Here is a 27,471-nt window from a genome sequence, read left to right as displayed (position 1 = left end):
GGGAGAGTTAATGACGTCATATCCGTTGGCGCCATCTTCCGGCGTGACGGGATAGCAAAGGTAATTCGAAGTCGTGTATTCAGCATTTGTGTTTAATGCAACGTTCAAAGGTCTTGTTTAATAAATGCTTTTGCTTCGACCATAAACTCGAAAATATTTGTACGGTACATAAACCAGCGAATGCGGGAGTGAATTAAAAGCACGTGTTGTTATATGTTCGCGCTTTTTTTATTCCACCTTCAATACCGCTCACCGCGTCTCTTGAAACTTTCATGTGATATGGAATTGAAGCAGAAACCTGTCACCACATTATGTGTCGTGTCGAAAGAATCGCAACATGGCTATCTTGTTTTTACCACCAATTCTCAGTCGTCAGACCTTGACCTCGCATCTATCCCATTCTCGCTCTATACCCACCTCCATCCCACCCACACCTCCATCATCCCACTCCACATCATCCCCATCCCACCCACATCTGCTCCATCGTATTCCACCCACATCTGCTCCATCGTATTCCACCCACATCATCCCCAGCCCATCCCATCCACATCATCCCCATCCCATCCCATCCCCATCCCATCCCATCCACATCATCCCCATCCCATCCCACCCACATCTGCTCCATCGTATTCCACCCACATCTGCTCCATCGAATCCCACCCACATCATCCCCATCCTATCCCACCCCCATCATCCCCATCCCATCCCACCCCCATCATCCCCATCCCATCCCACCCACATCATCCCCATCCCATCCCACCCACATCATCCCCATCCAATCCCATCCCACCCACATCATCCCCATCCCATCCCACCCACATCATCCACATCTGCTCCATAGTATTCCACCCACATCAGCTCCATCCCACCCCACATCTGCTCAATCCCACATCACCCCACCTCCATCATCCCACTCCACATCTACTCCATCCCATCCCACCCACATCTGCTCCATCCCACCCACATCATCCCCATGCCATCCCACCTACATCATCCCCATCGTATTCCACCCACATCATCCCCATCGTATTCCACCCACATCTGCTCCATCGTATTCCACCCACATCTGCTCCATCGTATTCCATCCACATCTGCTCCATCGAATCCCACCCACATCATCCCCATCCCATCCCACCCACATCTTCCCCATCCCACCCACATCATCCACATCTGCTCCAACGTATTCCACCCACATCTGCTCCATCGTATTCCACCCACATCTGCTCCATCGAATCCCACCCACATCATCCCCATCCCATCCCACCCACATCATCCCCATCCCATCCCACCCACATCATCCACATCTGCTCCATAGTATTCCACCCACATCAGCTCCATCCCACCCCACATCTGCTCAATCCCACATCACCCCACCTCCATCATCCCACTCCACATCTACTCCATCCCATTCCACCCACATCTGCTCCATCCCATCCCACCCACATCACATCCCCGACACATCCCAACCACATCTGCTCCATCGTATTCCACCCACATCATCCCCATCCCATCCCACCCACATCTGCTTCATCGTATTCCCCCCACATCGGCTTATACCTATCCTACACCACCCCCACCCCACACCTGCTCCATCCCACACCACTACACCCCCTCATCATTTTTGCCCTACCCTATCCCACTCCCCACATACCCACTTTGCCTGCATCCCTACCAAGTCAAAAGATCACCTACCAAATAAAACTATTAGCTCATCAAATGCAAACGATCACAAAGTGGGTAACGTAACGGGTACAAAGACTGCTTGAAGTTGACTGAAGATTTGCAACATCGATGTTTATAACTGGGAATGTGTAGCTCAAGATCGAAAGTCGTGGCGTTGGTTCACATTGGAGAATCTGGCTATGAATCTCATCGCATTAGTGATGAAGAAGCCAAGCGGCGCCTTCGCAAGTCTCTTCGACTAGATCTCCAGTTATTTGCCCCAAACCCAGAGTTCGTATTCCACCCACAGTTCATCTGTGCACAGGGTGGACACAAGTTGCTTGGAATAATTAGGCTTATTAACCATTTACGGGCACTTCATAAACTGAGATGTAAATTACGATTGTCATCTTTACATGTGATAGGCGAACACCACCCCCGTCCCTCGAACGCTTTTTTTTTCATCCTCGTAATTTTGTGCCCCTCCCCCCACCCACAATAATCCACCCAGACTTTTGCCCTGACCTCATTTGTGTATATATATATCATCCCCATCCCATCCCACCCACATCATCCACATCTGCTCCATAGTATTCCACCCACCCACATCATCCACATCTGCTCCATAGTATTCCACCCACCGACAACAGATCCTTGCAACTACAGACCAATCAGCCTGCTCCCAATTATCAGCAAAGTCATGGAATCCATCATTGCTTCAGATATCAAATCCTTCCTCTTCTCCAATGGCTTGATCTCTGATCATCAATTTGGATTTAGACCAGGTCATTCTACTCTGGACATGTTGCTTCTGCTGTCTCAACAATGGATGGAGGTCCTCAATGCCAAACAGGAAATCAGAGCTGTCTCACTTGACATATCACGTGCCTTCGATACGGTCTGGCACCCAGCTCTGCTCACCAAACTCACCTCCTATGGTATTCAGGGAAATCTCCACTCATGGCTTGCGGATTTCCTCTCTGGTCGTAGGCAACGTGTGGCCCTGAATGGATTTCTCTCATCTTCCCTTCCTGTTCTGGCTGGAGTTCCCCAAGGTAGTGTTCTGGGCCCTGTGCTATTTCTGGTCTTCATAAATGACCTCTCCGACTCTCTGGAAAATCCTCTCTATCTCTTTGCTGATGACTCCACTATCTGCCGCTCCATTCCTCATCCCTCAGATCGGCAGTCTGCAGCCTCCTCACTCTCTGCAGACCTGGACAAAATCACAGACTGGTCAAACAAGTGGAACAAGTCTTTCAATCCTGACAAATCGCACACTCTTACAATGTCTCTCCGAAAGGACCGACTGGACAACCCTCCCATCTACTTTCTCAACAATCCACTCCAAGAAGTTCTGTCGCTCAAGCTTTTGGGTCTCACTATCTGCCATGATTTTTTTTTTGGGAAAACCACATTTCCAAGCTGGCCTCCAAAGCCAGTCGCCGACTGGGCATCCTCCGTCGTGCGAAGTCCTTCCTTGGCACACCTGAGCTCCTCACCACATACAAGGCTTTCATCCGCAGCTCAATGGAATACTGTTCCCCCCTCTGGGCTGGTGCTCCTGCCTCACACCTTGCTCGGCTTCACGCTGTTGAGGCCTAAGCTTTCAGAATCATTGGAATCTCCTGCGATGTAGTCAACTCCGAGGGCCTTTCACTCACTCACCGCAGGCAGGTTGGTGGTCTTTCTGTCTTCTACCGACTCCTCTCCGGCCTTGCTCCCCCAGCTCTCTCTGTGCTCTGTCCCCCCAATATTCCTTCAGGTCGCACAAGATCTGCCTGCAACCCTCTTATGGTTAAACTGCCAAAGTCTAGGCTCTCTGCTCACCTTCACTCTTTCATTCCCCTTTTCTGCCACCTCTGGAACAAACTCCCCCACTCCCTTCAATCCCACTCCTCCCTCCAGGTCTTTAAAACAGCTGTTCACCACCATCTCTTATCTTCCCCCATCGAAAACCTTGATCTTTTCTACCCCCGGTAATTCACCCCAGAGTCCTTGCAGTGTTCATATGTTTTATTCCTCTCCCACCTCCCCCCAAGTCCTCCCGATGTCCCTGCTCTCAAATGTTGTGTTTGTGTCCCTCCCCCTCTCTCCCCATCTTGTCTGCCGCTCCCCTTGTTTTTTGTGTTTTGTGTGTCGGTTTGTCTTTTTGTGTGATTAATGTTAGCTCTTTCACGAGCCTCGATCTTGTATACAAAAAAAAAAAAAAAAAAAAAAAACTCCCACCGACCCATCTTCAATTTCGCACCTTTTCCCTCATACACCCAAACTCCACTTTTGTTTCCAACTCAATCCTCTTTAGTACTCACTATCTTGTTTCATCATCACCATAAAGGTACGAGTAGACATCAATGGATTTTGTGAAGAAGTTGCAAAAAGAGTGTTATGGTGCGGTTGTTTGTAGTGGTCACCTTTGGGGGGGGGGGGGGGGGTTGGTTGTTTTTTAATATATACAAGATCGGAAAGAAAAAAAACGGGCACATAAGACAAAATAAAGGGAGCGGGAGACAAGATGGGGAGAGAGGGGGAGACACACAAGTACAACATTTGAGGGCAGGGACATTGGGAGATCTGTGGGAGGGAGAGGGCTTGGGGGGGAGGAGGCATGGGAAGGGAGTGGGAGAGGTAGAAAAAAACATATCGACACCGAGGACTTCCAGGAAAGAAGTCGGTATTTCAAAAAAGTGGATCTGGGATGAATTAACGGGGGTAGAAAAGATCAAGGTTTTGGATGGGGGAAGATAAGAGATGGTGGTGAACAGCTGTTTTAAAGACCTGGAGGGAGGAGTGGGATTGAAGAGAGTGAGGGAGTTTGTTTCAGAGGTGGGAGCAAAGAGGAATGAAAGAGTGAAGGTGAGCAGAGAGTCTTGATTTTTGCAGTTTCACCAGAAGAGGGTTGCTGGCAGGTCTTGTGCGACGTGTAGAAGTATTTGGGGGACAGCACAGACAGGGCTGGGGGGGGGGGGGGGGGGGGGGTAGACCAGAGAGGAGTCGGTAGAAGACATAAAGACCACCAACCTGCCTGCGGGGCAACGGTGGTGACAACGGGGCAGCACAGCGACATCACTCGGATGTTGTATAACGGTGGGGGGGTAGGGTGGTTCTTAGCTCCATGAGGCAAAAAAAAATATTGAATTGTTTTACTCCTAACCTTTATTTAAAAATATATTTTTTGAATACATCAACTTTTAACGGTTGCACAGTGATTCATGGTTTCCAGCCACTCATTGTTGCCCGATAAGCGTTGATTTCCTGCAATCGGGAAACCTCTTGCGATGTTCTGTCACAACTTGAAGCAGATACTGGGTTTACTGTTCATCCCTTGCGAAGAGACGATTGTACTCTTCAATGAGAGCAACTGCATACACCATAGTACAGGTGTACTGTATTCAATTAACTTAAAAACAACTTCAAAATGTGCAGTACATAACAAGGTCATAGGTCAACTGTAATGATCAAAATCACAAGTAGAGCAGTGGAGAATAAATGATCAACTCCAAACATTCATGCGAGCCAAATATGTGAAATTACAAACTCCGTGTGCAACCCCTAAATTTAGTCCAAATGACTTAAAATTTCACCACAAGGGTTTTTTCATACCTACAAAATTTTTTTTAAGTGTTAGGAGCATGACTTTTCTAACTTTCATTTTGAAGAACCACTCTAGTGGGAGTGGGGGGGGGGGGGGGGGGAGTATGTAGTATGTATGTACTATGTCGTGCTGTCTCCTTCAGCCGCTCCTCTTAGCTTGGTCTGCTTAGCCCCGGAATCATTTGAGTCACTATGCCAAACCCGACAACTGCTATTTTTGGGTTCTTGAGGCAATTAATCCAATACAAACATCAAGTAGGCCACCAACAGTTTGCTCAAATGTTCTTTTTCCCCGATGAGGAGGCATGGAGAAGAGGAATATCGACTGATATTTGTCTCCTGTGTACTCAGGTTTTCTCTCAAGCCAGAGATCTTCAACCCATCTTTGAACATGTCGTTGCACCTAGATGGTCGAAGGTAACTTTTACTTTGTTAAAACTTGCTTTCTTTGGTTGTTTGCGTTTTTTCTTTTCTTTTTGGCTGCTTCACTATTCCTGGTTATAGTTTTGTGGCATTTGCGTAAGGTGCTTTGAGAAATGCATCACTGCTAGATAGACGGAGATGAAAAAAGGAATGGGAATTACTGTGTTGTAGAGTAGGGTAACTGGTCTGCTGAGTCGCTAAAATGACGAGGGATCACAGATATATGGGTGAAAGGACACGGCAAAAAACAATTGTACAGCTTCGTCGTTGCATGAGGTATCTCCTTGGGATATATATTTTGTGTGATGATTAAATCCATGAACAAGTTCATCATTCTAATAACGAGGGCCAAGGTTAAGTGGAACGCAATGCAAGCAACGTGGTTTATGATTATCTGAAGAGAAATGTACGGAACAATATTGCACCACACTTGTGATTGGGTAAAAGCACGGCCAGGTGGCGGTCAGATTACCTGAATTTATTTGCAGTACTTCGAAAGTTGGTTCGCTTGAAATACAGCATGTGTACCTCTAAAGTCCGACAAAGTTGTGGAATTCATGTTGTTTTGATCGATAACAGTGAAAGACATGTTGTTGGGTTGATCGATTATTGTGAAAGATGTTATTCTTTTGATAAGTGTTATTACTGTTATCAATTTAGTGTGGGAGAAACATCTTTGTATAATTGATAATTGTGAAAGATGTTATTCTATTGATAACAGTGAAAGACATGTTGGGTTGATCTATTATTGTGAAAGATGTTATTTTATTGATAATGGTGTTGTTGGGTTGATCGATTATTGTGAAAGATGTTATTTTATTGATAATGGTGTTGTTGGGTTGATCGATTATTGTGAAAGATGTTATTTTATTGATAATGGTGTTGTTGGGTTGATCGATTATTGTGAAAGATGTTATTTTATTGAGATTCGTGTTGTTGGGTTGATCGATTATTGAAAGATGTTGTTTTATTGATAATGGTGTTGTTGGGTTGATCTATTATTGTGAAAGATGTTATTTTATTGATAATGGTGTTGTTGGGTTGATCTATTATTGTGAAAGATGTTGTTTTATTGATAATGGTGTTGTTCGGTTGATCTATTATTGTGAAAGATGTTATTTTATTGATAATGGTGTTGTTGGGTTGATCTATTATTGTGAAAGATGTTATTTTATTGATAATGGTGTTGTTGGGTTGATCTATTATTGTGAAAGATGTTATTTTATTGATAATGGTGTTGTTGGGTTGATCTATTATTGTGAAAGATGTTGTTTTATTGATAATGGTGTTGTTGGGTTGATCTATTATTGTGAAAGATGTTGTTTTATTGATAATGGTGTTGTTAGGTTGATCTGTTATTGTGAAAGATGTTGTTTTATTGATAATGGTGGTGTTGGGTTGATCGATTATTGTGAAACATGTTATTTTATTGAGATTCGTGTTGTTGGGTTGATCTATTATTGTGAAAGATGTTGTTTTATTGATAATGGTGTTGTTAGGTTGATCGATTATTGTGAAAGATGTTGTTTTATTGATAATGGTGTTGTTGGGTTGATCGATTATTGTGAAAGATGTTATTTTATTGAGAATCGTGTTGTTGGGTTGATCTATTATTTTGAAAGATGTTGTTTTATTGATAATGGTGTTGTTCGGTTGATCGATTATTGTGAAAGATGTTGTTTTATTGATAATGGTGTTGTTGGGTTGATCGATTATTGTGAAAGATGTTATTTTATTGAGAATCGTGTTGTTGGGTTGATCTATTATTGTGAAAGATGTTGTTTTATTGATAATGGTGTTGTTGGGTTGATCGATTATTGTGAAAGATGTTGTTTTATTGATAATGGTGTTGCTGGGTTGATCGATTATTGTGAAAGATGTTTTATTGATAATGGTGTTGTTGGGTTGATCGATTATTGTGAAAGATGTTGTTTTATTGATAATGGTGTTGTTGGGTTGATCGATTATTGTGAAAGATGTTGTTATTAAGAATCGTGTTGTTGGGTTGATCTATTATTGTGAAAGATGTTGTTTTATTGATAATGTTGTTGGGTTGATCGATTATTGTGAAAGATGTTATTTTATTGAGATTCGTGTTGTTGGGTTGATCTATTATTGTGAAAGATGTTGTTTTATTGATAATGGTGGTGTTGGGTTGATCGATTATTGTGAAAGATGTTATTTTATTGAGAATCGTGTTGTTGGGTTGATCGATTATTGTGAAAGATGTTATTTTATTGAGATTCGTGTTGTTGGGTTGATCTATTATTGTGAAAGATGTTGTTTTATTGATAATGGTGGTGTTGGGTTGATCGATTATTGTGAAAGATGTTATTTTATTGATGACAGTGAACGACATGTTGTTGGGTTGATCGATTATTGTGAAAGATGTTATTTTATTGATAAATAGTGTTGTTGGGTTGATCGATTATTGTGAAAGATGTTATTTTATTGATAAATAGTGTTGTTGGGTTGATCGATTATTGTGAAAGATGTTATTTTATTGATATTGGTGTTGTTGGGTTGATCGATTATTGTGAAAGATGTTGTTTTATTGATAAATAGTGTTGTTGGGTTGATCGATTATTGTGAAAGATGTTATTTTATTGATATTGGTGTTGTTGGGTTGATCGATTATTGTGAAAGATGTTATTTTATTTATAACACTGAACGACATGTTGGTTTAATTGATAATAGTGAAAGATTTTATTCTATTGACAACAGTGAAAGATGTTGTTTGTTTGATCAATAACAGTGAAAGATGTTTGCTCGTGTATCGTTTTCCCCCTTTCCCACAGGAAGCAGAGAGGCTCGTTTTTCTTTCAAACCATTCCTTCATTTCATAGCCAATCCTCTTCAGATTGGAGGTGGACATCCCTAGGTCTAATACGTTAAGATCTCTTTTCAACAATTCCGATTTCGGCCTCCATTTCTATTTTAAGGGGGTCAGAGATGAATTTTTTTTAATTTTTTTTTTGTATACAAGATCGAGGCTCGTGAAAGAGCTAACATTAATCACACAAAAAGTCAACCGACACATAAAACACAAAATAAGGGGAGCAGAACACAAGATGGGGAGAGAGGGGGAAGGACACAAACACAACATTTGAGAGCAAGGACATCAAGAGAAATGTGGGAGGGGGAGGGCTTGGGGGGAGGTGGGAGAGGTATAAAACATATCAACACTGCAAGGACTTCCAGGAAAGAAGTTGGAATTTCAAAAAAGTGTATCTAGGGTGAATTAGCGGGGGTAGAAAAGATCAAGGTTTTGGATGGGGGAAGATATTAGATGGTGGTGAACAGCTGTTTTAAAGACCTGGAGGGAGGAGTGGGATTGAAGGGAGTGGGGGAGTTTGTTCCAGAGGTGGGATAAATGAGGAATGAAGGAGTGAAGGTGAGCAGAGAGCCTAGATTTTGGCAGTTTAGCCATAAGAGGGTTGCTGGCAGATCTTGTGCGACCTGTCGGAATATTAGGGGGACAGAGCACAGAGAGAGCTGGGGAAGCAAGGCCGGAGAGGAGTCGGTAGAAGACAGAAAGACCACCAACCTGCCTGCGGTGAGTGAGTGAAAGGCCCTCGGAGTTAGCTTCATCGCAGGAGATTCCAATTATTCTGAAAGCTTTGGCTTCAATAGCGTGAAGCCGAGCTAGGTGTGAGGCAGGAGCACCGGCCCAGATGGGGGTACAGTATTCCATTGAGCTGCGGATGAAAGCCTTGTATGTGGTGAGGACCTCAGGTGTGCCAAGGAAGGCCTTCGCACGATGGAGGATGCCCAGTCGGCGACTGGCTTTGGAGGCCAGCTTGGAAATGTGGTTATCCCAAGAAAGATCATGGCAGATAGTGAGACCCAAAAGCTTGAGCGACAGAACTTCTTGGAGAGGATTGTTGAGAAAGTAGATGGGAGGGTTGTCCAGTCAGTCTTTTCGGAGAGACATTGTAAGAGTGTGAGATTTGTCAGGATTGAAAGACATGTTCCACTTGTTTGACCAGTCTGTGATTTTGTCCAGGTCTGCAGAGAGTGAGGAAGCTGCAGACTGCCGATCTGAGGGATGAGGAATGGAGCGGCAGATAGTGGAGTCATCAGCAAAGAGAATTTTTATAATTTAAAATCACACGTTGTCTTGCGATTGGAGACCAATGTATTGCATATGCCTGCAAATGTCTGCAATTATAGTCTTTCGTCTTTGTTGTCTTTTTAGTTTGTGGAGGGGAAATACCTGTTAAACTCATCTTAAGTAGTCTGTAGTTTGTGGAGGGGAAATACCTGTTAAACTCATCTTAAGTCGTCTTTGTAGTTTGTGGAGGGGAAATACCTGTTAAACTCATCTTAAGTAGACTTTGTAGTTTGTGGAGGGAAAATACCTGTTAAACTCATCTTAAGTAGTCTTTGTAGTTTGTGGAGGGGAAATACCTGTTAAACCCATCTTAAGTACACTTTGTAGTTTGTGGAGGGGAAATACCTGTTAAACCCATCTTAAGTACACTTTGTAGTTTGTGGAGGGAAAATACCTGTTAAACTAATATTGAGTAGTCTTTGTATTTTGTGGAGGGGAAATACTTGTTGAACTCATATTAAGTAGACTTTGTAGTTTGTGGAGGGGAAATACCTGTTAAACTCATATTGAGTAGACTTTGTAGTTTGTGTAGGGGAAATACTTGTTGAACTCATCTTAAGTAGTCTTTGTAGTTTGTGGAGGGGAAATACCTGTTAAACTCATATTGAGTAGTCTTTGTATTTTGTGGAGGGGAAATACTTGTTGAACTAATCTGAAGTAGTCTTTGTAGTTTGTGGAGGGGAAATACCTGTTAAACTCATCTGAAGTAGTCTTTGTAGTTTGTGGAGGGGAAATACCTGTTAAACTCATCTTAAGTAGACTTTGTAGTTTGTGTCGGGGAAATACCTGTTAAACTCATCTTAAGTAGACTTTGTAGTTTGTGGAGAGGAAATACCTGTTAAACTCATCTGAAGTAGTCTTTGTAGTTTGTGGAGGGGAAATACCTGTTAAACTCATCTTAAGTAGACTTTGTAGTTTGTGGAGGGGAAATACCTGTTAAACTCATCTGAAGTAGTCTGTAGTTTGTGTAGGGAAAATACTTGTGAAACTCATCTTAAGTAGACTTTGTAGTTTGTGGAGGGAAAATACCTGTTAAACTCATCTTAAGTAGACTTTGTAGTTTGTGTAGGGGAAATACCTGTTAAACTCATCTGAAGTAGTCTTTGTAGTTTGTGGAGGGGAAATACCTGTTAAACTCATCTTAAGTAGACTTTGTAGTTTGTGGAGGGAAAATACCTGTTAAACTCATATTGAGTAGACTTTGTATTTTGTGGAGGGGAAATACCTGTTAAAATCATCTTAAGTAGACTTTGTAGTTTGTGGAGGGAAAATACCTGTTAAACTCATATTGAGTAGTCTTTGTATTTTGTGGAGGGGAAATACCTGTTAAACTCATATTGAGTAGACTTTGTAGTTTGTGGAGGGAAAATACCTGTTAAACTCATATTGAGTAGTCTTTGTATTTTGTGGAGAGGAAATACCTGTTAAACTCATATTGAGTAGACTTTGTAGTTTGTGGAGGGGAAATACCTGTTAAAATCATCTTAAGTAGACTTTGTAGTTTGTGGAGGGGAAATACCTGTTAAACTCATCTGAAGTAGTCTGTAGTTTGTGTAGGGAAAATACTTGTGAAACTCATCTTAAGTAGACTTTGTAGTTGGTGGAGGGGAAATACCTGTGAAACTCATCTTAAGTAGTCTTTGTAGTTTGTGGAGGGGAAATACCTGTTAAACTCATCTTAAGTAGACTTTGTAGTTTGTGGAGGGGAAATACCTGTTAAACTCATCTTAAGTAGACTTTGTAGTTTGTGGAGGGGAAATACCTGTTAAACTCATCTGAAGTAGACATTGTAGTTTGTGGAGGGAAAATACCTGTTAAACTCATCTGAAGTAGTCTTTGTAGTTTGTGGAGGGGAAATACCTGTTAAACTCATCTGAAGTAGACATTGTAGTTTGTGGAGGGAAAATACCTGTTAAACTCATCTTAAGTAGACTTTGTAGTTTGTGGAGGGGAAATACCTGTTAAACTCATCTGAAGTAGTCTTTGTAATTTGTGGAGGGGAAATACCTGTTAAACTCATCTTAAGTAGACTTTGTAGTTTGTGTCGGGAAAATACTTGTGAAACTGCTTCATGTGTTGTACTCTTGTTTCCTCTTTCCCTACTCCCACACCTCACACACTCTCACCTTTGTCAGAGTCTTTTCCTCTGCCCCTGAATGTGGATGGAGGTTAAATTTTTCACCCCTGTTTGACTGTCTGCCTGTCTGAAGTATATCTCAAAACGTTATGGACGTATTCGGACAAAACCTGGTCGACAGTTTGGATCTGTGACAAGGATGAATTGATTTGATTTTGGTGAAAATCCGAATCTGGATCCGGATATGAGAATTTTTAAAGTTGATTCTTCACAATTGAGAGATAGGGATAAAAGCTACATAAGCACGGTATTTGAAAATGTTGTGGACGGATTTGGACGAAACTTGGTGGATAAAGTTGGGGAGGTGTCTCGGTGACAAGAACAAGCCGATTAGAATTTGGTTCAGGTCTGGATATAGATCCGGCCTATCAGTGGGATGCAAAAGGTGAACTCTTCTGCCTGGCGGAGGCGCGCCCTCGTGCTCTACCGAGTGTCGTTATAGTTTCAACAGTTTTCATTCAACGGTTTCTTTTTCTTTTGCAGCATCACATCTTGCACTTAAAAAGATTTAAATTTTTTACGTTAATAATAATAATTGATCATTCTATTGCACCCCCAACCAATGCCCCTGCTTCCCCCCCACCCCATACTTTCTGCTCCCGTGTTTGCCAGCAATGTAACCAACAAGAATGACCCACGTTCTTTGAACTCTCGGGTTTTTATCGGGAATCTGAACACAGCGCTGGTGACGCGAGAGGATGTGGAGGCGATCTTCAGTAAATACGGACAGATCGCCGGTGTCTCTGTGCACAAGGGTTTTGCGTTTGTGCAGTATGTGATTGAGCGATGTGCACGTACTGCTGTTGCTGCTGAGAACGGGAGAGTGGTCGCTGGGCAACAACTCGGTACCTTTCTTCTCTTTCCTAAACACAGCATTTTGCTCTTGTATGACTTTTTCTTCGTCCTTGTATGCTACCCTCGTTATGTAATTTTTATTTTATTTAAATTTTTATATCTGCTGTCCACATTCTGCCCTTCAGATCTTGTATTCTTAGATTTTTTTATCCCCCCCATCCCCAACCAGGAATTGCATCTTGTTTTGGCCATTTCCAAAATTCCATCTGTATGACTCTTGATTCAGTATGTGGCTGTGCACACACCACCATTTGCAAACCTGAGATTATCACCACAGCCAGGCAGACGAGTGTCATTTGCTCGGTTCACGCTTCACAAATACAAGTCTCTGTGAAATACAGTATATGATTACTGTGTTGACATCTCGTTTCAATCAGTTACATGTGTAAACTATTTTGATTACTTTTTTTTTTTTCACTTCAACCAATTTCAGAAACAAGGTGGAAAGCAATGAGTATGGAGCCTGATTAATATCGAAAAAAAACACGGTGACAGTTAAATCGCTCTTCGGTTTCGGGTGGAGTCTCGCAGGTTGTTGAAGTTTTTCCAAGGACGTGCTAATAATGAATAAAATGGTTCTTTGTTCTCATTGTTAAAAATTACATGTGCATGCTAGATGAGGTCTTTTGCACATGCGCTGTGTGTTTATACTGACTTGGTTCAGTTCGCCGGGCACTTTGAACCTGCTGTTGCTCGTGCAAAATCCGAAATTCAAATAGTCTTTTAAACAATTTGAAACAGTAAATTAAACACTTTTTCAGCATTTACACAACATGAGCAATTTCAAAATGTTGTTAAAGCAGGCTGATTGGGAGCAGGCTGATTGGTCTGTAGTTGCAAGGATCTGTTTTTGCACCTTTTTTGTGTAAAGCGGTGATGTTGGCTGATTTCCAAGCTGATGGCAGATGACTTTGAGCAAAATAGAGGGTGAAGAGAGCAGAGAGAGGATGTGAAAGAGCGGCAGAGCAGGATTTTAGGACCCGTGGACTGATGCCGTCTGGTCCAGTTGCAGAATCAGAGTCGAGGGTTGACAAAAACTTCTCCACCTTGTCAGGAGAGAAGGACACAGGGTCCAGGAGCAGCTGGGTTCGACTGGGTAAGGTGGGTGCAGAGAGAGATGGGTTTGGGACACAAGATTTTGAGGCATTCGGCTTTGTCATGTGCGGTGTCAGCTGTGTAGCCATTTGAGCTATGGGAGGGGATGAAGGGGGGGACACACACCAGGGGGGGGTGAGCCTGGAGGGACCAGGCCGCACACGCGGTGCGACACAGAAAACGATTAATTTCACACAAGTTTGCACGAATTACAAACCAAAACTAACTATAAACACAGAGTAACACATACACAGTAAAATAACCAGTGGAAATTTGACAAAGACACGAATGGGAAAATACTTAAACTTTGATGATGTGGAGAGCTCGAAGGACGCTTCCTCGCCGGACGAACCGGAAGCGGGGATGGTTAAACATAATTGTACTGTTGCTGAACGCAAATAAGACTCGAGGAAATAGAGGCATTATGAGAAATAACCATGGATGAGAGGTGGCATTACGGCACTAAAAATAATTCAACCAGTACCATTTCCTGGTTGTACATGCAGTGGTGGATATAACACACACACACACACACACACACACACACACTTCTACTTTTACCAATAGATGCAACAATGTAGGATAATTTCTTTTCTAGCCCTGGAACCAAACAAAAAATATTTATACTGTACTTATAGTGGCCCTCACATCCCATACAGATCCCACACCACGGCCCCCTCCTCCCAAACATGATTAATAGTAAATGTCATTTGAAACTTACCCTGTGCATTGGCGAGCCCCAGATATTACCTTCCCATCGGTGTTAAGCAACGGAACCACATACGGTGTCTCTCTCTAGGAAGCCTGTCTAATTGTTGGTAATGACAACATCAGCTTTCCAATAGTTGACATCCATTAAATAAATCACCAAGCCTGCCATGATCACATGAGGTAATCCTGCAAGGTGTAAGGTCCACTCACTAACAGGGAGGATTGGGGAGATCCGGTTGAACATGCTGGTCCACAGGCCATGCACAGGCTCATATCGTCAGGAGTTTTTGCAGTATGGGCTGCAAGATATCAACTTTTTTGGTGAGCCCGTGACTCGCATAGGGCAGGGACGTCACTCCCTGAGGTAGCTGAAAAACAGCTACCCTGCTACCCTAGAAACAGCTACACGTGATCTAAAGCAAAGGTGAAGATATATTGATCGGTTTGAATGGCGATAAAAGCTTTTCGGTGAATTAAACCAACAAATATTTTCAATCTCAGCACAAACAGCCAACAGGTGCACTTCTTTCACTTTCTATGTAGCACATGGCTACGTTAGCATCATTTTGCTGAGGGTACAGCTGTGCCACTGATGCTCCCTGTAGGATTTTTTAAAACAGTAACAGCCACAAACATATCTCGCACACATGTGCATACAGACGTATACACGGGACACAACACAAGACGAGAGAAACACTGTTTGACTGAGCTTGGGGGAAGTTCCGACACATCCCGGGGCACTCTGGGTGCCAGCGACGTCACAACAATGGTGCTGCATAAATGTTGATCTGTGGGGAAATCTATCAAAATCTAACAAATCTCTATGGCGAGGGGACTTTGAAGAATAAGCAATCAAAATTCCACAGAATGGAGGCGATTGTATTATTTTGCAATGGTTAGCAGGCCAGAGCCTACCTCTTGATTGAAAGATACCATGTGACCTTCCAAAGTCGAACCATAAGTCATGCAGCCACCGCAACGCCTCTTCAGGGCACATATTCAAGGATGCAACACCTTAGCGTAGCCACTGCCAATTTGTCATGAAGAAACTTGTTTAAATAATACCTGGATCAGCAGACACCTAAAACCGTAGTGATAAAAGTGGACTGACTGAATCCAACCTGTGACGACCCTGGCACATTCCCCAATGTGTTCTAGGCACCCTCAATGGCCTTGAAGAGAAGGACTCTTTTTTTAAATAAATAAATAAAATCTCGCTTTCTTGTCATTTTTTTTTTCTGCTTTTTTTTCCAGACATAAACATGGCTGGAGAACCCAAGCCAAATCGCCCCAAAGCAACGAATAAGCGCCAAATTTCCGCCGTCTACCCTGCGTACGTACCTTTTTGCACTCTTCGTCGTTTTTGCCTTCTTACTTGTAAGCTAAGCATTTTTCCTCTTTTTTTGCTATTATTATCTTTTTTGCTGGACGTTGACACCCAACAATAGCAGTAATCTCGATTTCCATTAACCTTTTTGCCTTCTTTGCCGTTTGCTCCAAGCGGTTTGTTTTTCCCCTCAATGATTACTACCACCAACACATGGCTGGTATCCATAACATCAGATGGATAGCTTGATCTATGTGTCTAGTTTGTTAATGAAGCTTTTTCTTGGATAATTTTTTCTGGTCGAAGCCGTTCAGGTCACTGGGGCTTTCTTTATATACAAAGCAGTATTTGGAAGGGCATAGTCCATTCTCTTTGAGGCCATCTGGGCCTCACATGCTGAAAAGCTCTGTTAATTTAAGAGCAGGCATGAAGTCCTCAATCTTGGTCAGTGTTTTTTTGGGGTTTTTTTGCAAGCTTTGTACTAGCTGATTGAATTGCATACACTGAAGCTCTTGTAAATACGTGAACCATGAACATTTGTAATTGATTGAGATGCTAAATCTGGCGGAAAGTGTTACTGATCTGATGGCCGCCGTTATGCTGGTGTCACATCCGCAGGATGTATGACTACAATCCTTCCCCAGCTTTGGCCCCTCCACCTCCACCTGTCCCACCTCCATCATACATGCATTTGACTGCCTCTATGGTAAAGAGGCCACGTGTGGTGACCACCACTGTGAGTAGGCGTGGAAGCAAAACTACATTTGGGAATCGGCAACAACGCACACCACCCGCTCCTCGCCAGCTTGCTGATGTTTGCAAAGGTAATCAACCTTCCGATCTGTGCAATTGCTGCTCACCATGTTGTTTCTAGACTTCTACCAGTTGGTGGATTATTGCTTTGAAATTGGTCAAATTTTGAGATGGATGCAATTCCAGGAGAGAACATTTTATGGAGTTGGGGGGAAGAAGGGAGGGTTGTGTGCTGATAGGTTGTAGCCTGGTCAGGTGAGTAATCAGTGCCCTAGAGGTTTTGTTTTCTCTAATGCCTCACTTGTTGTTCGTTCTAAGATCCACTCATTCGCATGCTCCTGTATCTTGTAATGAATGTTATTTTAGCATAATGATTCTCATTAATCTGACAGCACTTATTAGCTTCATCAAATGGGCAGGCTAGAACACTTATGCAGTGTGTGTGCGATTTTGTGCGCGTGTGTTTCTTGAATCTCCACTTCACAGGGTTAATTTTAATTTCCCCAAAATATTTATAAATTTGAGGCCAGCAGCGGCCATGTCCATAAATTCATTTGTGTGTTTGTGCCTTTACCATTGACCTGGAGGGTCATTTGTGTGCCACACCAACCGATGCCAAAGGACTGGTCATTGTGGGTTCCTCCCCGAAAATCAAGAGGGCGAGCATTAGTTGGTCCCTCTGGCGCAGTGGCGCATGCCAAAAGTATGGAAGGTACATTGACAAAACAACAATGAAATGGAGCCGGACAAATCGTGCCAGAAGTATCTCACAATTTTAGTGGTTTTGCTAGTCAGGCGGAGGCAACAACATCGGATTAGTACGGGGAAGCTGTGGATATAGCAGTGCCTTCTGCCGAATGAACGCCTTGGTTTTCAAAATACGGTTTGCACAAGCTTTGAACATATTATACAAAGCAGATTCTTCCTGTCGCAGCTGAATCAACGCATCCTCACGTTCTTCAGTCCAGATCTTCGCATTATGATTCGGGAAGAAGGCGTGAGGCAGTGCTGCTCTTTTATTAGCTTAGTGGGATCAAGATCCATTCGTGTCATGAGAGCATCCGCACCAATGGGCGAGTACCAACTATGAACCAAGATCGACCATGTTCAGTCGGCCCGACTTAGAACGTCGGATCGTCGTCGGATCTTAGAACGAACAAAAACAGCTCCATGCAACACAACCTGTCATCCACGCCGACCAATTTTCTATGACATCCTGCTGCATCAAATTGGAAGAAATAATTTGGTGTGGCTCAAGCCTTACGCACGTTTACCAACCTGTGTTCCAGGTAAAGGAAATAAAGAAAAACAGTGTTGTGTTTCAGGGGAAATTAAAAACATAGGGGCAATACCCCTGGCACTCACCTGGCAGAATAAACAGTATACTGCACCGACTAAGGGTATTTGAAACCAATTTCAATGGTTGCTAGAAGACAGGACAGCATGTAGAATCATACTAACATAATCATAAGACTTTAAATAAATAAATAAATAAAATACCTATTTTGGGGGCAACATCCCTGTAGACCCCTAAAGGGCAAGATTTTATTTATGCCGTGAACATACTTTGGTACATCACGGGTGGTGAAGGTTGTGGTCAAGTTTCATCAAAATCGTGTGTGTAGTTTCAGAGAAGAAAGCAAATACCTATTTTGGGGGGTCAAACCTGGATCCACTTTGACCCTGGTAAACCCCCTTAAACTCCGATTTTTAAAAAAAATCTTTTTTTAATGCCGTGAACAAATTTAGTCAGAACACAACAAATATAATTTGTGCTAAATTTTGTCACAATCCCTTCAGCGGTTTCGGACAAGAAGTTTCAAGTCTTTACGGACTGACGGACGGACAACGCGCCATCACATAAGCGCCCCTGAACTTCGTTCAGGTGAGCTAAAAATAGATGCAATCGTGTTCTTTAGCCTCACCATAAAAAAAACCTGAGATGAGGCTAGCTTTGCTTAATGCAGCTGTGGCCAAACATTCATATTCACATATTTATTGTGATCCAAATAAAACCATGGAATCTTTTCTTCCACTAGCAATTCAAAGACACAGTAAATTAAAAGACAAAGAAAAATCAATACAATTCGAAAACAGGGGTGGGGGTTACATCCCCCCTTTCCACACTCGCATTAAACATGTGAATTGAATTTGGTACTAAAGATAGGCGAAAGCGACAACAAGACGTAAGTAGAACACAAAGGTGAAGATCTGATCGATTAAAACAAAAACAACGGTGAAGTGATGGTTTTTGCATTAATTTGTGGATCTTCAACATGGCGCGCTTTCCGTACAAGGTACAAATTGACGGAAGATCTGTTCGTAACACACGCTGGGTAATCTTCATGGGTCTTTCCAGTTTCTTCACATTTTCTTTGAGACAAGTTACCAAATGTACAAATTAAATTGAAAGAAAGAATATTTTGAACCAAGGAGTGATTCGTTACTATGGTTATGAATGATCAAAGGGTCATGGTCACCTGCTAAGTTTCGAAAATAAAAAATCAGTTCCTTTGTCTTGTTGATATTAAGAACTAAATAATGACGATTACGCCAGTCTACAAACTTCTGAACTTCGTTCACATATTCATGTTTATCAAACATGATTCTGTAAGCAGCATGGGTGGTGAGCAAGGTGTAAAAGTGTGGGTGTGTGTGTGTGTCACAGACAAGGTGATTCATCGATGTGTGCATCGTCCCTCGGATGGACATTAAACTGGGCATCCTGCCTGCCGGAATTAGTTGGTGGACGTTAAAAATCCCACTTTGTCCTTTTCGAGGAGTTTTTCCTTTCGAAATTGAAGAGCTCTTGCCATCACCATGAACAAATTACAAATCCCTGGCCCAACTCTTGCTGGTAACAAAATGTCAAACCAACCAGTGTATAACCCTTGTTCAGGAAGCTGCTTTGATGGCACTGATGCTCTGTAAAAAGTATGGTACATCAGAGACATTCGTAAAACATCAAGAAGATTGTTGTTTACAGCTGTATCAAAAATTAACTTGGGGGTACAACATGGAATTGATGGGCCAAATGGCTTCTTTATTTATTTGTTTAAGGTTGTACAGGTTGCACTCTGTGTAGTCCAGTGGAGACCAAACTCTGCATGTTCATTTCCATTCTGCATACGGAAAATAAATACTCTGAGGAGGTGGGCCTTCACAGCCGTGTTGAAAGCCACCCATCTCGGAGAAGGAAAAATCTGGAATAAAACCAACAATGGTATGTTGGCCTTTGACAACCAGCCCTGGGCAGTATTACCACCCACCCGATTAGGGGACCTTCATTGGCTTCACCATTTTCAGTCACCTGGGGTGATTGTCTCGAAAGGGTGTTACTTGCGTGACTATAGGTTTGTCTCTTCCTTTGCGTGCCATCAATTAAATAAAAAAACAAGACCGAAAGTCAAACAGTGGTGTAGCCGGGCTTGTAAAATATTATAAACCACAAACTTATGATTAGCTTTTCAAACAGTCGCTAATGCTGTTTATAATATTAAACAAAGAAATTTGGAGGAATCCTGACATCCATGAGGTAAGTTTTACTTACAGAACTGAGGGAAGATCTACTGTAATCTATATACCCCACAAGGATTAGGTTAATAACATGCTGTCAAAAAACTGAGGCGAATTCCTTACTTCTGCAGTTGTTAGTCTGCACACCGCTTATCATGGAATCATGAACCATACACCGCTTCAATCCATTAATTTTGCATTCACGACATTGGGATTAAAGTGTTATGGTCATATTTACTATATTATTATTACCATTACGAAAACGATACTACTGAAACGATACACTACTGTATTAAGAAACCTGGGCTTAATTTGTCCGAAACGGCTCTAAGGTGAGGCATGAAGCCTAAGGCTTATACGTACCGTTTTGTTGGAAGAGACATAACGTCTATGCTTTCGATATTTCATGGTCATTTTAACAACCGGTTTGTTTGTGTTTCACACGGAATGAAAAACGTACAGGTAGAGCAAGGCGATTGTGATATATGACAGGTTCGACAATATGTTCGGCCTGAACGGCATAGGAATCAAAATGGCGGTGTGTGGAGAGTCAGCCACTGCACCGCCGTAATGACATCAGACGTAATCACATCACCCTGTCATCTTACCAGATCCTCAGCTCTGATTGGTATACGTTTGAGGGGACATGCATGCATACATACATACGGACGGACAAACACCGTTTGAGACGGCTTTGCCCTATGGGCTACGCCAGAATAAAGGATTTTTTTATTTTAACAATTTACTGCTGAAATTGAAGGTACTGCTCCCCCTCCCTCTCCCTCCCTCACACCCATCATGTCTGCGTGTCTGGTTCAGCTACCCCAGCACCAACTGCACAAGTTGCCGACCTGGAGAGTATTAAGAAAGAGTTGCGGGAAATAAAGTCCCGTGTGGACTCCCTTCTGAAGGGATTGGAGCAAATGGAACAGCCTCAAAGCAGTGAGTTGTTTATTAACAGAGGGCCGCAAAGCCTCGCATACCTTGCACGGCAGCTCGGAACGGTGTCACTACTCCTTCATAACAACATGGTCTTCCACCTCTCCTATGTGCGTCTTATCATGCGCCCCAAACTACATTGGCTTATGGTAGTTATTCAGACTCTAATACCCTCTTGTATCTCCCATTGGTGTTATGTTAGCAGAGGCTCCACCGAAAATAGAGAGCCAGGTCTGTGAGACGTCTGAGGGTGCTGAGGTCATGGAAAGCAGAGAGGCTGTGGAACCTTTAGAACAGCAGGAAGAGGGAGATGTTGCAGAGGGGGTGAAGGCCGATGTTGCAGAAGGGGTGAAGGCCGAAACGACCACGTCTGGCGGTGCTGTTGACTGTGTGGAGAACAACTGTTCGGTATGCTCGCTTGTATGCTCGTTCGGTATGCTCAAAAACATAAATTTTCGGATGTAAAATTGCTGCTTGGTGAATATTCTAATTATGCATTTGTAATTTAGGGTAATTAGCATATTCACAGAGCAGTATTTTTTTTTCTTCCCACATTTATGTCATTGCATAAATGTGTAATTAGTAACATGGATTCGAATAACATCATTTCTCTCCCGCATTGTAGCTCTATCAAGTTTAATAATACGCGATGTTTGAAATGACATGAATGCTAACAAAACGAGGCCTTTTACGCATGTACTGTGTGTGTATTTTCAGTGACGTGGGTTAGCTTGCCGGGCACTTTTAACTTGCAGTTGCTATGACAAAATATGTAATTAAAAGTCTTTTAAACATAATTTTCAGCATTTAGATGAAAGGGTGGCAATTTAAAGGTGGTAAATCATAATTGTTCTGTTCCTGAATGCAAATCGGGCTCAGGGAAATATAGGTTTTCGAGAAATATTATTGAGCGGCTGCAGTGGATATAACACATATACAAATACGGACGGATGCTTCTCCTGCCAATAGATGTAAAAATCTAGTATAATTACCTCTGCCACCACAGGTGGATGGAGGCTATGTTTGCACCTCTTTCTGTTTGTTACTTGCCGGAATAGTTTCCGGCAAGTATGTTGGTTGTTTGGTTGGTTTGTTTGTCTGTCTGTCTGTCTGTCTATTTGTCTGTCTGTTTGTGCGCAGTACTACGTCTACATCGTTGCACATAGCATCGCCATACTTTACACACATATTTGCCTTGCCCTGGAATAGACTGTGCCCAATTTTGAACTCACTAGGCCCAAGGTTAAGCTCAAGGTCACCCAAAACATGAAAATCGTGGAAACTGTTATTGGCTACTAGGCAACGGATGCTCACGTGGGTGCTTTAACAGTTTAAACACAATGCTTTAAAAATGGAGAAAGGCCAAAAAGATATAAGTATTGTGTATTAATTTTTTTTTTCTGTAAAAGTAACAAAATGTGTACTTACCTTGATTGATTACAACAGCAATTAATTAAAACGTATTATAATTAGAAACTCGCTGCGGGGTTTGCCTAGTCACCGCGTATATACATGTATAGATTTCCTGCCATTTTGATCCAAAATGGCGTTTGAAGACTTTTTTTAATTTTAAACGATTTATATAAACATCCGTTAAATCATATCACACGCAAATCATCAAAATCTAAACAGTTTCTTTAGAACGCAAACCTTGAGGGGGCTTGAAGCCAGATTTTAATCTTACAGTCACCATGTTGGTGCTCGCCGTCACTGCGATGCGAAGTGAAACACGCCTCGGAGCTGTCACATTCACAATCGCTATGTCGTATGTACTCCCGATACATGTTTCCTTCATTGTAAAAACTACCAAGTCAACAGTTAAAAGGATTTTGAGCTGATAGGTGTTACGGCCTTGGCAAGATCGATGGAGACAGTGATCTGTTAGCTTATACACCGGCCAAATAGCTATGTGGAATTCTCTCATGTAGAGATTAAACCCACGTCGTTTGAACTTTGGCCGAGGTCATTATTTACTTTTAATGATGTTGATATACGAATCAAAAAGAAGATAATTGGTTTTGGGTCGTCCTTTCCGCATATCTCTTGGGATTGTGCGTTGGAGAAACGACCTTGATGGCGAGGAGTGTTTGGCAAATCAAAAAAAAAAGTACATTCCTCCCCCAACAATTGAATGACAGTAGCAATCAGCAAGTCCTCGGTCTCTAACCGATTTTTCATTTGTCTGTCTGTCTGTCTGTCTGTGAACAACATATCTCATAAATTTGTGGACTGATTCGGTTGTGTTTGTGACAAGGACGAATCGATTCGATTTTGGTGAAGATCTGAATATGGATTCGGATACGGGACTTACACTACGGATCCCGGGAATACGGAACCGGGATTCCGGGTTCCGTGGATACGGGAATTATTTAATTATTAAGTGATTGTTTGCCATTGAGAGATCGGGCGAAAAGTGATATATAACACGATATTTTAAAAAGTTATGGACGAGTTATGACTAAACATGGTGGATGAGTTGGTTAGGTGACAAGAACTAGCCGATTAGATTTTGGTTCAGGTCCGAATTCAGATCCAGCCCATCAGTGGAATACAAAACATAAACTGTTCAGCCTGGCGGAGGTATGCGCTCTACCGAGTGCCGTTTTAGTTTATCTTGTGGCCCCAGAACCAAACAAACAATATATTTAAAATGGCCCTCATAGCCCATACAGCTCCCATTCTCCCTCCTCCCAAACATGATTAATAGTAAATAGTGTTACGGGTTCGGCTGGTCTCGGTCGCGTGGGAGCTTCTCAGACCCACTTTCTAACCTATGACCCTGAAGCCGACAAACTGCAGATAATGTTGTGGCACGACGGGTTGTTAAGCAACCACAGACGTCGTCTGAGACGATTAATTTAGCTAGGGTCCTCACGTCCAATTGCCGCATTACCTTCCCAGAAAATTAATCCCCCTAGATAGGGAACCGTGCTCTGAACGCGCCTCGACTGTTGATCAAGAGCAGTTGAGCGATACCCTAAGTGTGACGTTGGCTAATCGTTAACCATAACGAAACTGCGAGACAGAACTCCCATGCACTATTTACATACTCTATCTAACCAGTGGAGAAAAAGACAATCGGGTAGGTTGGAAACAGTTTATCAAATATTTGGCAAAGGCACGCATGTACAAGGCAAAACTAGGTACTGTATTTACAATGCAAAAACGGTGTCACAAATAAAGATTTTACTCCTAACACGTAATCCCCTTATTCAGTCCTCTTATCACTAAACCACATACATAGGCTCCTCAATCATTCTGGGAGAAAGAGAGAAGAAATGTTGATGGACAGATAAGCGAAGAAGGTGTGGCACGGTGTTGACCCCAGTCTCACCTGTATGTATGCAAGCCGCATGGCTAATGTGGTAACGAACAGGGCCCACCTCAAACTCTCCAACCGATCACCAACTACCTCTGAACTCCGAGGGCTGCTTTGCTGAACTTCTCCACCGAGCTCTCCAGCACTGAACTGACACTTGGAACTCTTGAGAGCTCTGACTGACTCAACCAGAGAACTTTGACTCAACTCAGGTTCGACTCTCACCTGTTCTGTCAGGCCTCTTATCATCCACGTTCATATTCCCTCTCACGTCCACTTTCTGTGAGCTAGCCCCGCCGATTGGCTGGTGCTCTGCGATCCAGTCATTTCAATTGGTTCCAGGGATGCAATGGGCGGGGCTGCTGGAATGTCAGTGGGGGCTCGGAGGCACGGCAAGAACGACGCTCGAAGCACTGATGGCTCGGAGGCGCGGCGAGAATGACACTCTAAGCGCTGGTGGCTCGGCTCTGCTGTCCTAAAAGAGAATCCGTCATGGGTGAAACTCCTTCCGGATAGCACGGAACTCCGTAGTTTTGTAACGACCCATAGGGACTAGGGAGGTTTCTTGATCTGTCTTCCAGGAACTATCATATGTTTTTACATTTCCTGTCTTACCTACAAAGCCGCAAATTTTCTGACAAGGACTTGACAGAAGCAACCGAGAAGTTGCTGAAGTAGCAATCAGGAAACCTCTTTTTTAATGGTATGGACCGTTTGAGGAACAAATGGAGTAAGTGCGTTGAGATCAAGTAGCACTAAATTGAAAATATAAAAATTCCCTTTTTAAGGCCATTTTCCCTGCTAGAGCGGGGGTTAGCCTTGCAGGCCCCATGCCAATCATCATGGTTCCCTTTTTGAGGCAATGTTTTTTATGGCTGGATGCCCTTCCTGACGCCAACCCTTTAGTCGCCTCTTACGACACGCAGGGATACGGTGTACCTATTCTAAACCGGGGCACACACCGGCACATTCATCTCAGAAAGCTGGTACTCAATTCGCCGACCTCGGAAGGATGACCGGCTACGAGTTAATGAAACGATCAACCGGGATTCGTACTCAGGATCCGAGGATCCCAAGCCAGCACCCTAACCGCTAAGCCAACACCAGGCTCTGGCACTAAATTGAAAATACAAAATATAAAAGTTGACTTGTCTTTGACGATTGATGACTTCATTTGTAGAACTTTTTGAATGCCCTTTGTAGAAGTAACATTTGTGAGATCAAACTTTGTTTGCTTTGTGTACAGAATCTGGGTAGGCTCACAGAGGTGCAAGTTGACAGTGGATATAACAACAAACTATAGGAGGGCGTGACTGTGCTGCTCATGCATTGCTTCCAATAGGTTAGAGTAGGAATTTGTAATTTGTTCAAGGTGCCGGTGATAGCTTGCCTACTCTGCCCAAAGGAAACGAGCAACAACAACAAACGTTTTACGACCATTTTTCCCCTTTTATCAGACGGTTGGATCTTTAACATCCACCAACTAATGCCAGCAGACAGGACCCCCAACTTAACGACCATCCAAGGGAGAGCGCGCACACTGTGTAGCACACACGTCTTGCCTGCGGAACACCAAGATGACAGTTTTATAGCTAGGCCAAGATTCAAACCCAGGCTAGATAACTGAGAAGAGAGTACAAATACCTCGAGTTTAGGCTATCCAGCCAGCCCTCCCTTGTGCTATTCCAATGCTGTTGTTGATACATATGCAAGTGAGTGTGCAAAAACCACGCTTTGAGGAGTATTTCCCCCACTTTGTGGTCCTCATGTGTTAGAAGGGTTTGCCCAGATCACTTCAAAGTGGCTTCCACGTGTTTAGAACACTCGAGGCTGGAGATTGGTTCATTAATTTGCAGAATGTGCTTAGACCTCATCCTAACTATTTACTTCATTCCGCACTTAAAGCAAAACATCCACGGGTGTGTCTTTTAAGGTGATGACAGTTATAGGTGTGGTCGGGGAGTTTGTTACAGAAACAAGGGAGGAGGAAGTGTGTTGACCTCTGGGTAAATTATATTGGAAAAGAAAAACGAACAAACTTTGGATTCTAACCGTATCTGGTTATTTTTCATGAACATTTTTACATCAGTCGCTGACCCTCGTACTATTTTCACGCTGTGATTTTTCACAGTCGACAGTTTTATGAACTTGGTGATGTTTTGGCTATTTCCTTTTTTTTTCCTTCAGAAAACGATTTGTTTTCTTTGTGCACTGCGATTAACTACTGTTTTGTTTTTTTCAGGCTGAAGTGAATGAAAGTGATGGGACAGCTACTGCAGTTGCTTCAGCAGATTAGACCCCTGCTCATCTCTAAGGGCTTTCCCATATCCTTGTCCACCGTGCTGCCACACCTCCCTTTTGTGGCCTTACCCGCTCCCCCCGCCCCCACTCCAACCCCTCACGTTATCAAATTGTCGTTTCATCCTACTTCATCAAATTATCACACAACCAACCATGCAAATTAACCTCACCTCTTTTTTTTTCTTTTTTCTTTTTTTCTTCTCATTTTATTTTTCCGCTCATTTTATTTTTCCCTCCCTCTCCACTTCCCACATTCCCTGGATTTCAAAAGAAAACACTCATTTCCCTTCTGCAGTTCTTTCCCCAATTTGTAAAACGTCACCTCTGCTCAGCTAACTTAAATTTTTACTTTTTCAACACCTGAACAAATGTGACCACCCACAATATTGTATAACCTTCCATGTTCTCCATTCCCCCTCCGACCCCCTGACCCCCGATTCGCTACCCATTATCCTCTTCCCAAACCTACAATTATTGCACATCATCCTCCTTACTACTGTTCTCTGCTTTGAAATTGGAATTTTTTGTTCCATTTTATGGAGGCTCAAGTTTTTTGAAATGCAGATGTCTAGCATATGTTAAATATTTGGTTTTGATTAAAAAGCAAGAAATTGTCAATGTTTTACTTTCTAGAGACGTGATGTGTGGAAGTATAGTAAACTTACTATGTTTTTATGTATGGCTGTAGTGTTAATCTTTCCTTGTGATTACTGTTTTCGATAAAATGG

The 27,471-nt window shown here is 42.7% G+C and overlaps 1 protein-coding gene across 6 annotated transcripts; it reads left to right on the top strand.

The window, feature by feature from the left end:
• On the top strand, positions 1 to 27,418 carry LOC137433988 (heterogeneous nuclear ribonucleoprotein C). 6 transcript variants are annotated; one of them, XM_068126540.2, is made up of 9 exons: positions 4 to 60; positions 5,605 to 5,670; positions 8,475 to 8,543; positions 12,540 to 12,772; positions 15,843 to 15,921; positions 16,534 to 16,739; positions 21,004 to 21,126; positions 21,326 to 21,531; positions 26,685 to 27,418. In XM_068126540.2, exons 2-9 carry the CDS (start codon positions 5,645 to 5,647, stop codon positions 26,736 to 26,738), a joined length of 996 nt encoding a protein of 331 aa, XP_067982641.2. In that variant the 5' UTR covers positions 4 to 60; positions 5,605 to 5,644; the 3' UTR covers positions 26,739 to 27,418. The 6 variants fall into 6 exon arrangements, with proteins under 6 accessions (XP_078641997.1, XP_078641994.1, XP_067982641.2 ...); XM_068126541.2 differs by having other exon boundaries at positions 5 to 60; positions 21,329 to 21,531; XM_078785867.1 differs by lacking the exon at positions 4 to 60 and adding an exon at positions 5,488 to 5,508.
• Positions 27,419 to 27,471: the final 53 nt, after the last annotated feature.

The sequence above is a fragment of the Myxine glutinosa genome, chromosome 10 (assembly GCF_964187855.1).
Source record: "Myxine glutinosa chromosome 10, kmMyxGlut1.1, whole genome shotgun sequence".
NCBI classification, from domain to species: domain Eukaryota; kingdom Metazoa; phylum Chordata; class Myxini; order Myxiniformes; family Myxinidae; genus Myxine; species Myxine glutinosa.
Note: the sequence above shows the minus strand (reverse complement) of the source record. Positions and strands in the feature narration are given on the sequence as shown.

Bases quoted from the DNA above. Each gene is read 5' to 3' on its own strand.
- LOC137433988 (XM_068126540.2), top strand. From the start codon at position 5,645: ATGTCGTTGCACCTAGATGGTCGAAG. The intron at 5,671-8,474 runs GTAACTTTTACT...CCTTTCCCACAG, and splicing joins TTGCACCTAGATGGTCGAAG to GAAGCAGAGAGGCTCGTTTT. The intron at 21,127-21,325 runs GTGAGTTGTTTA...GTGTTATGTTAG, and splicing joins AATGGAACAGCCTCAAAGCA to CAGAGGCTCCACCGAAAATA.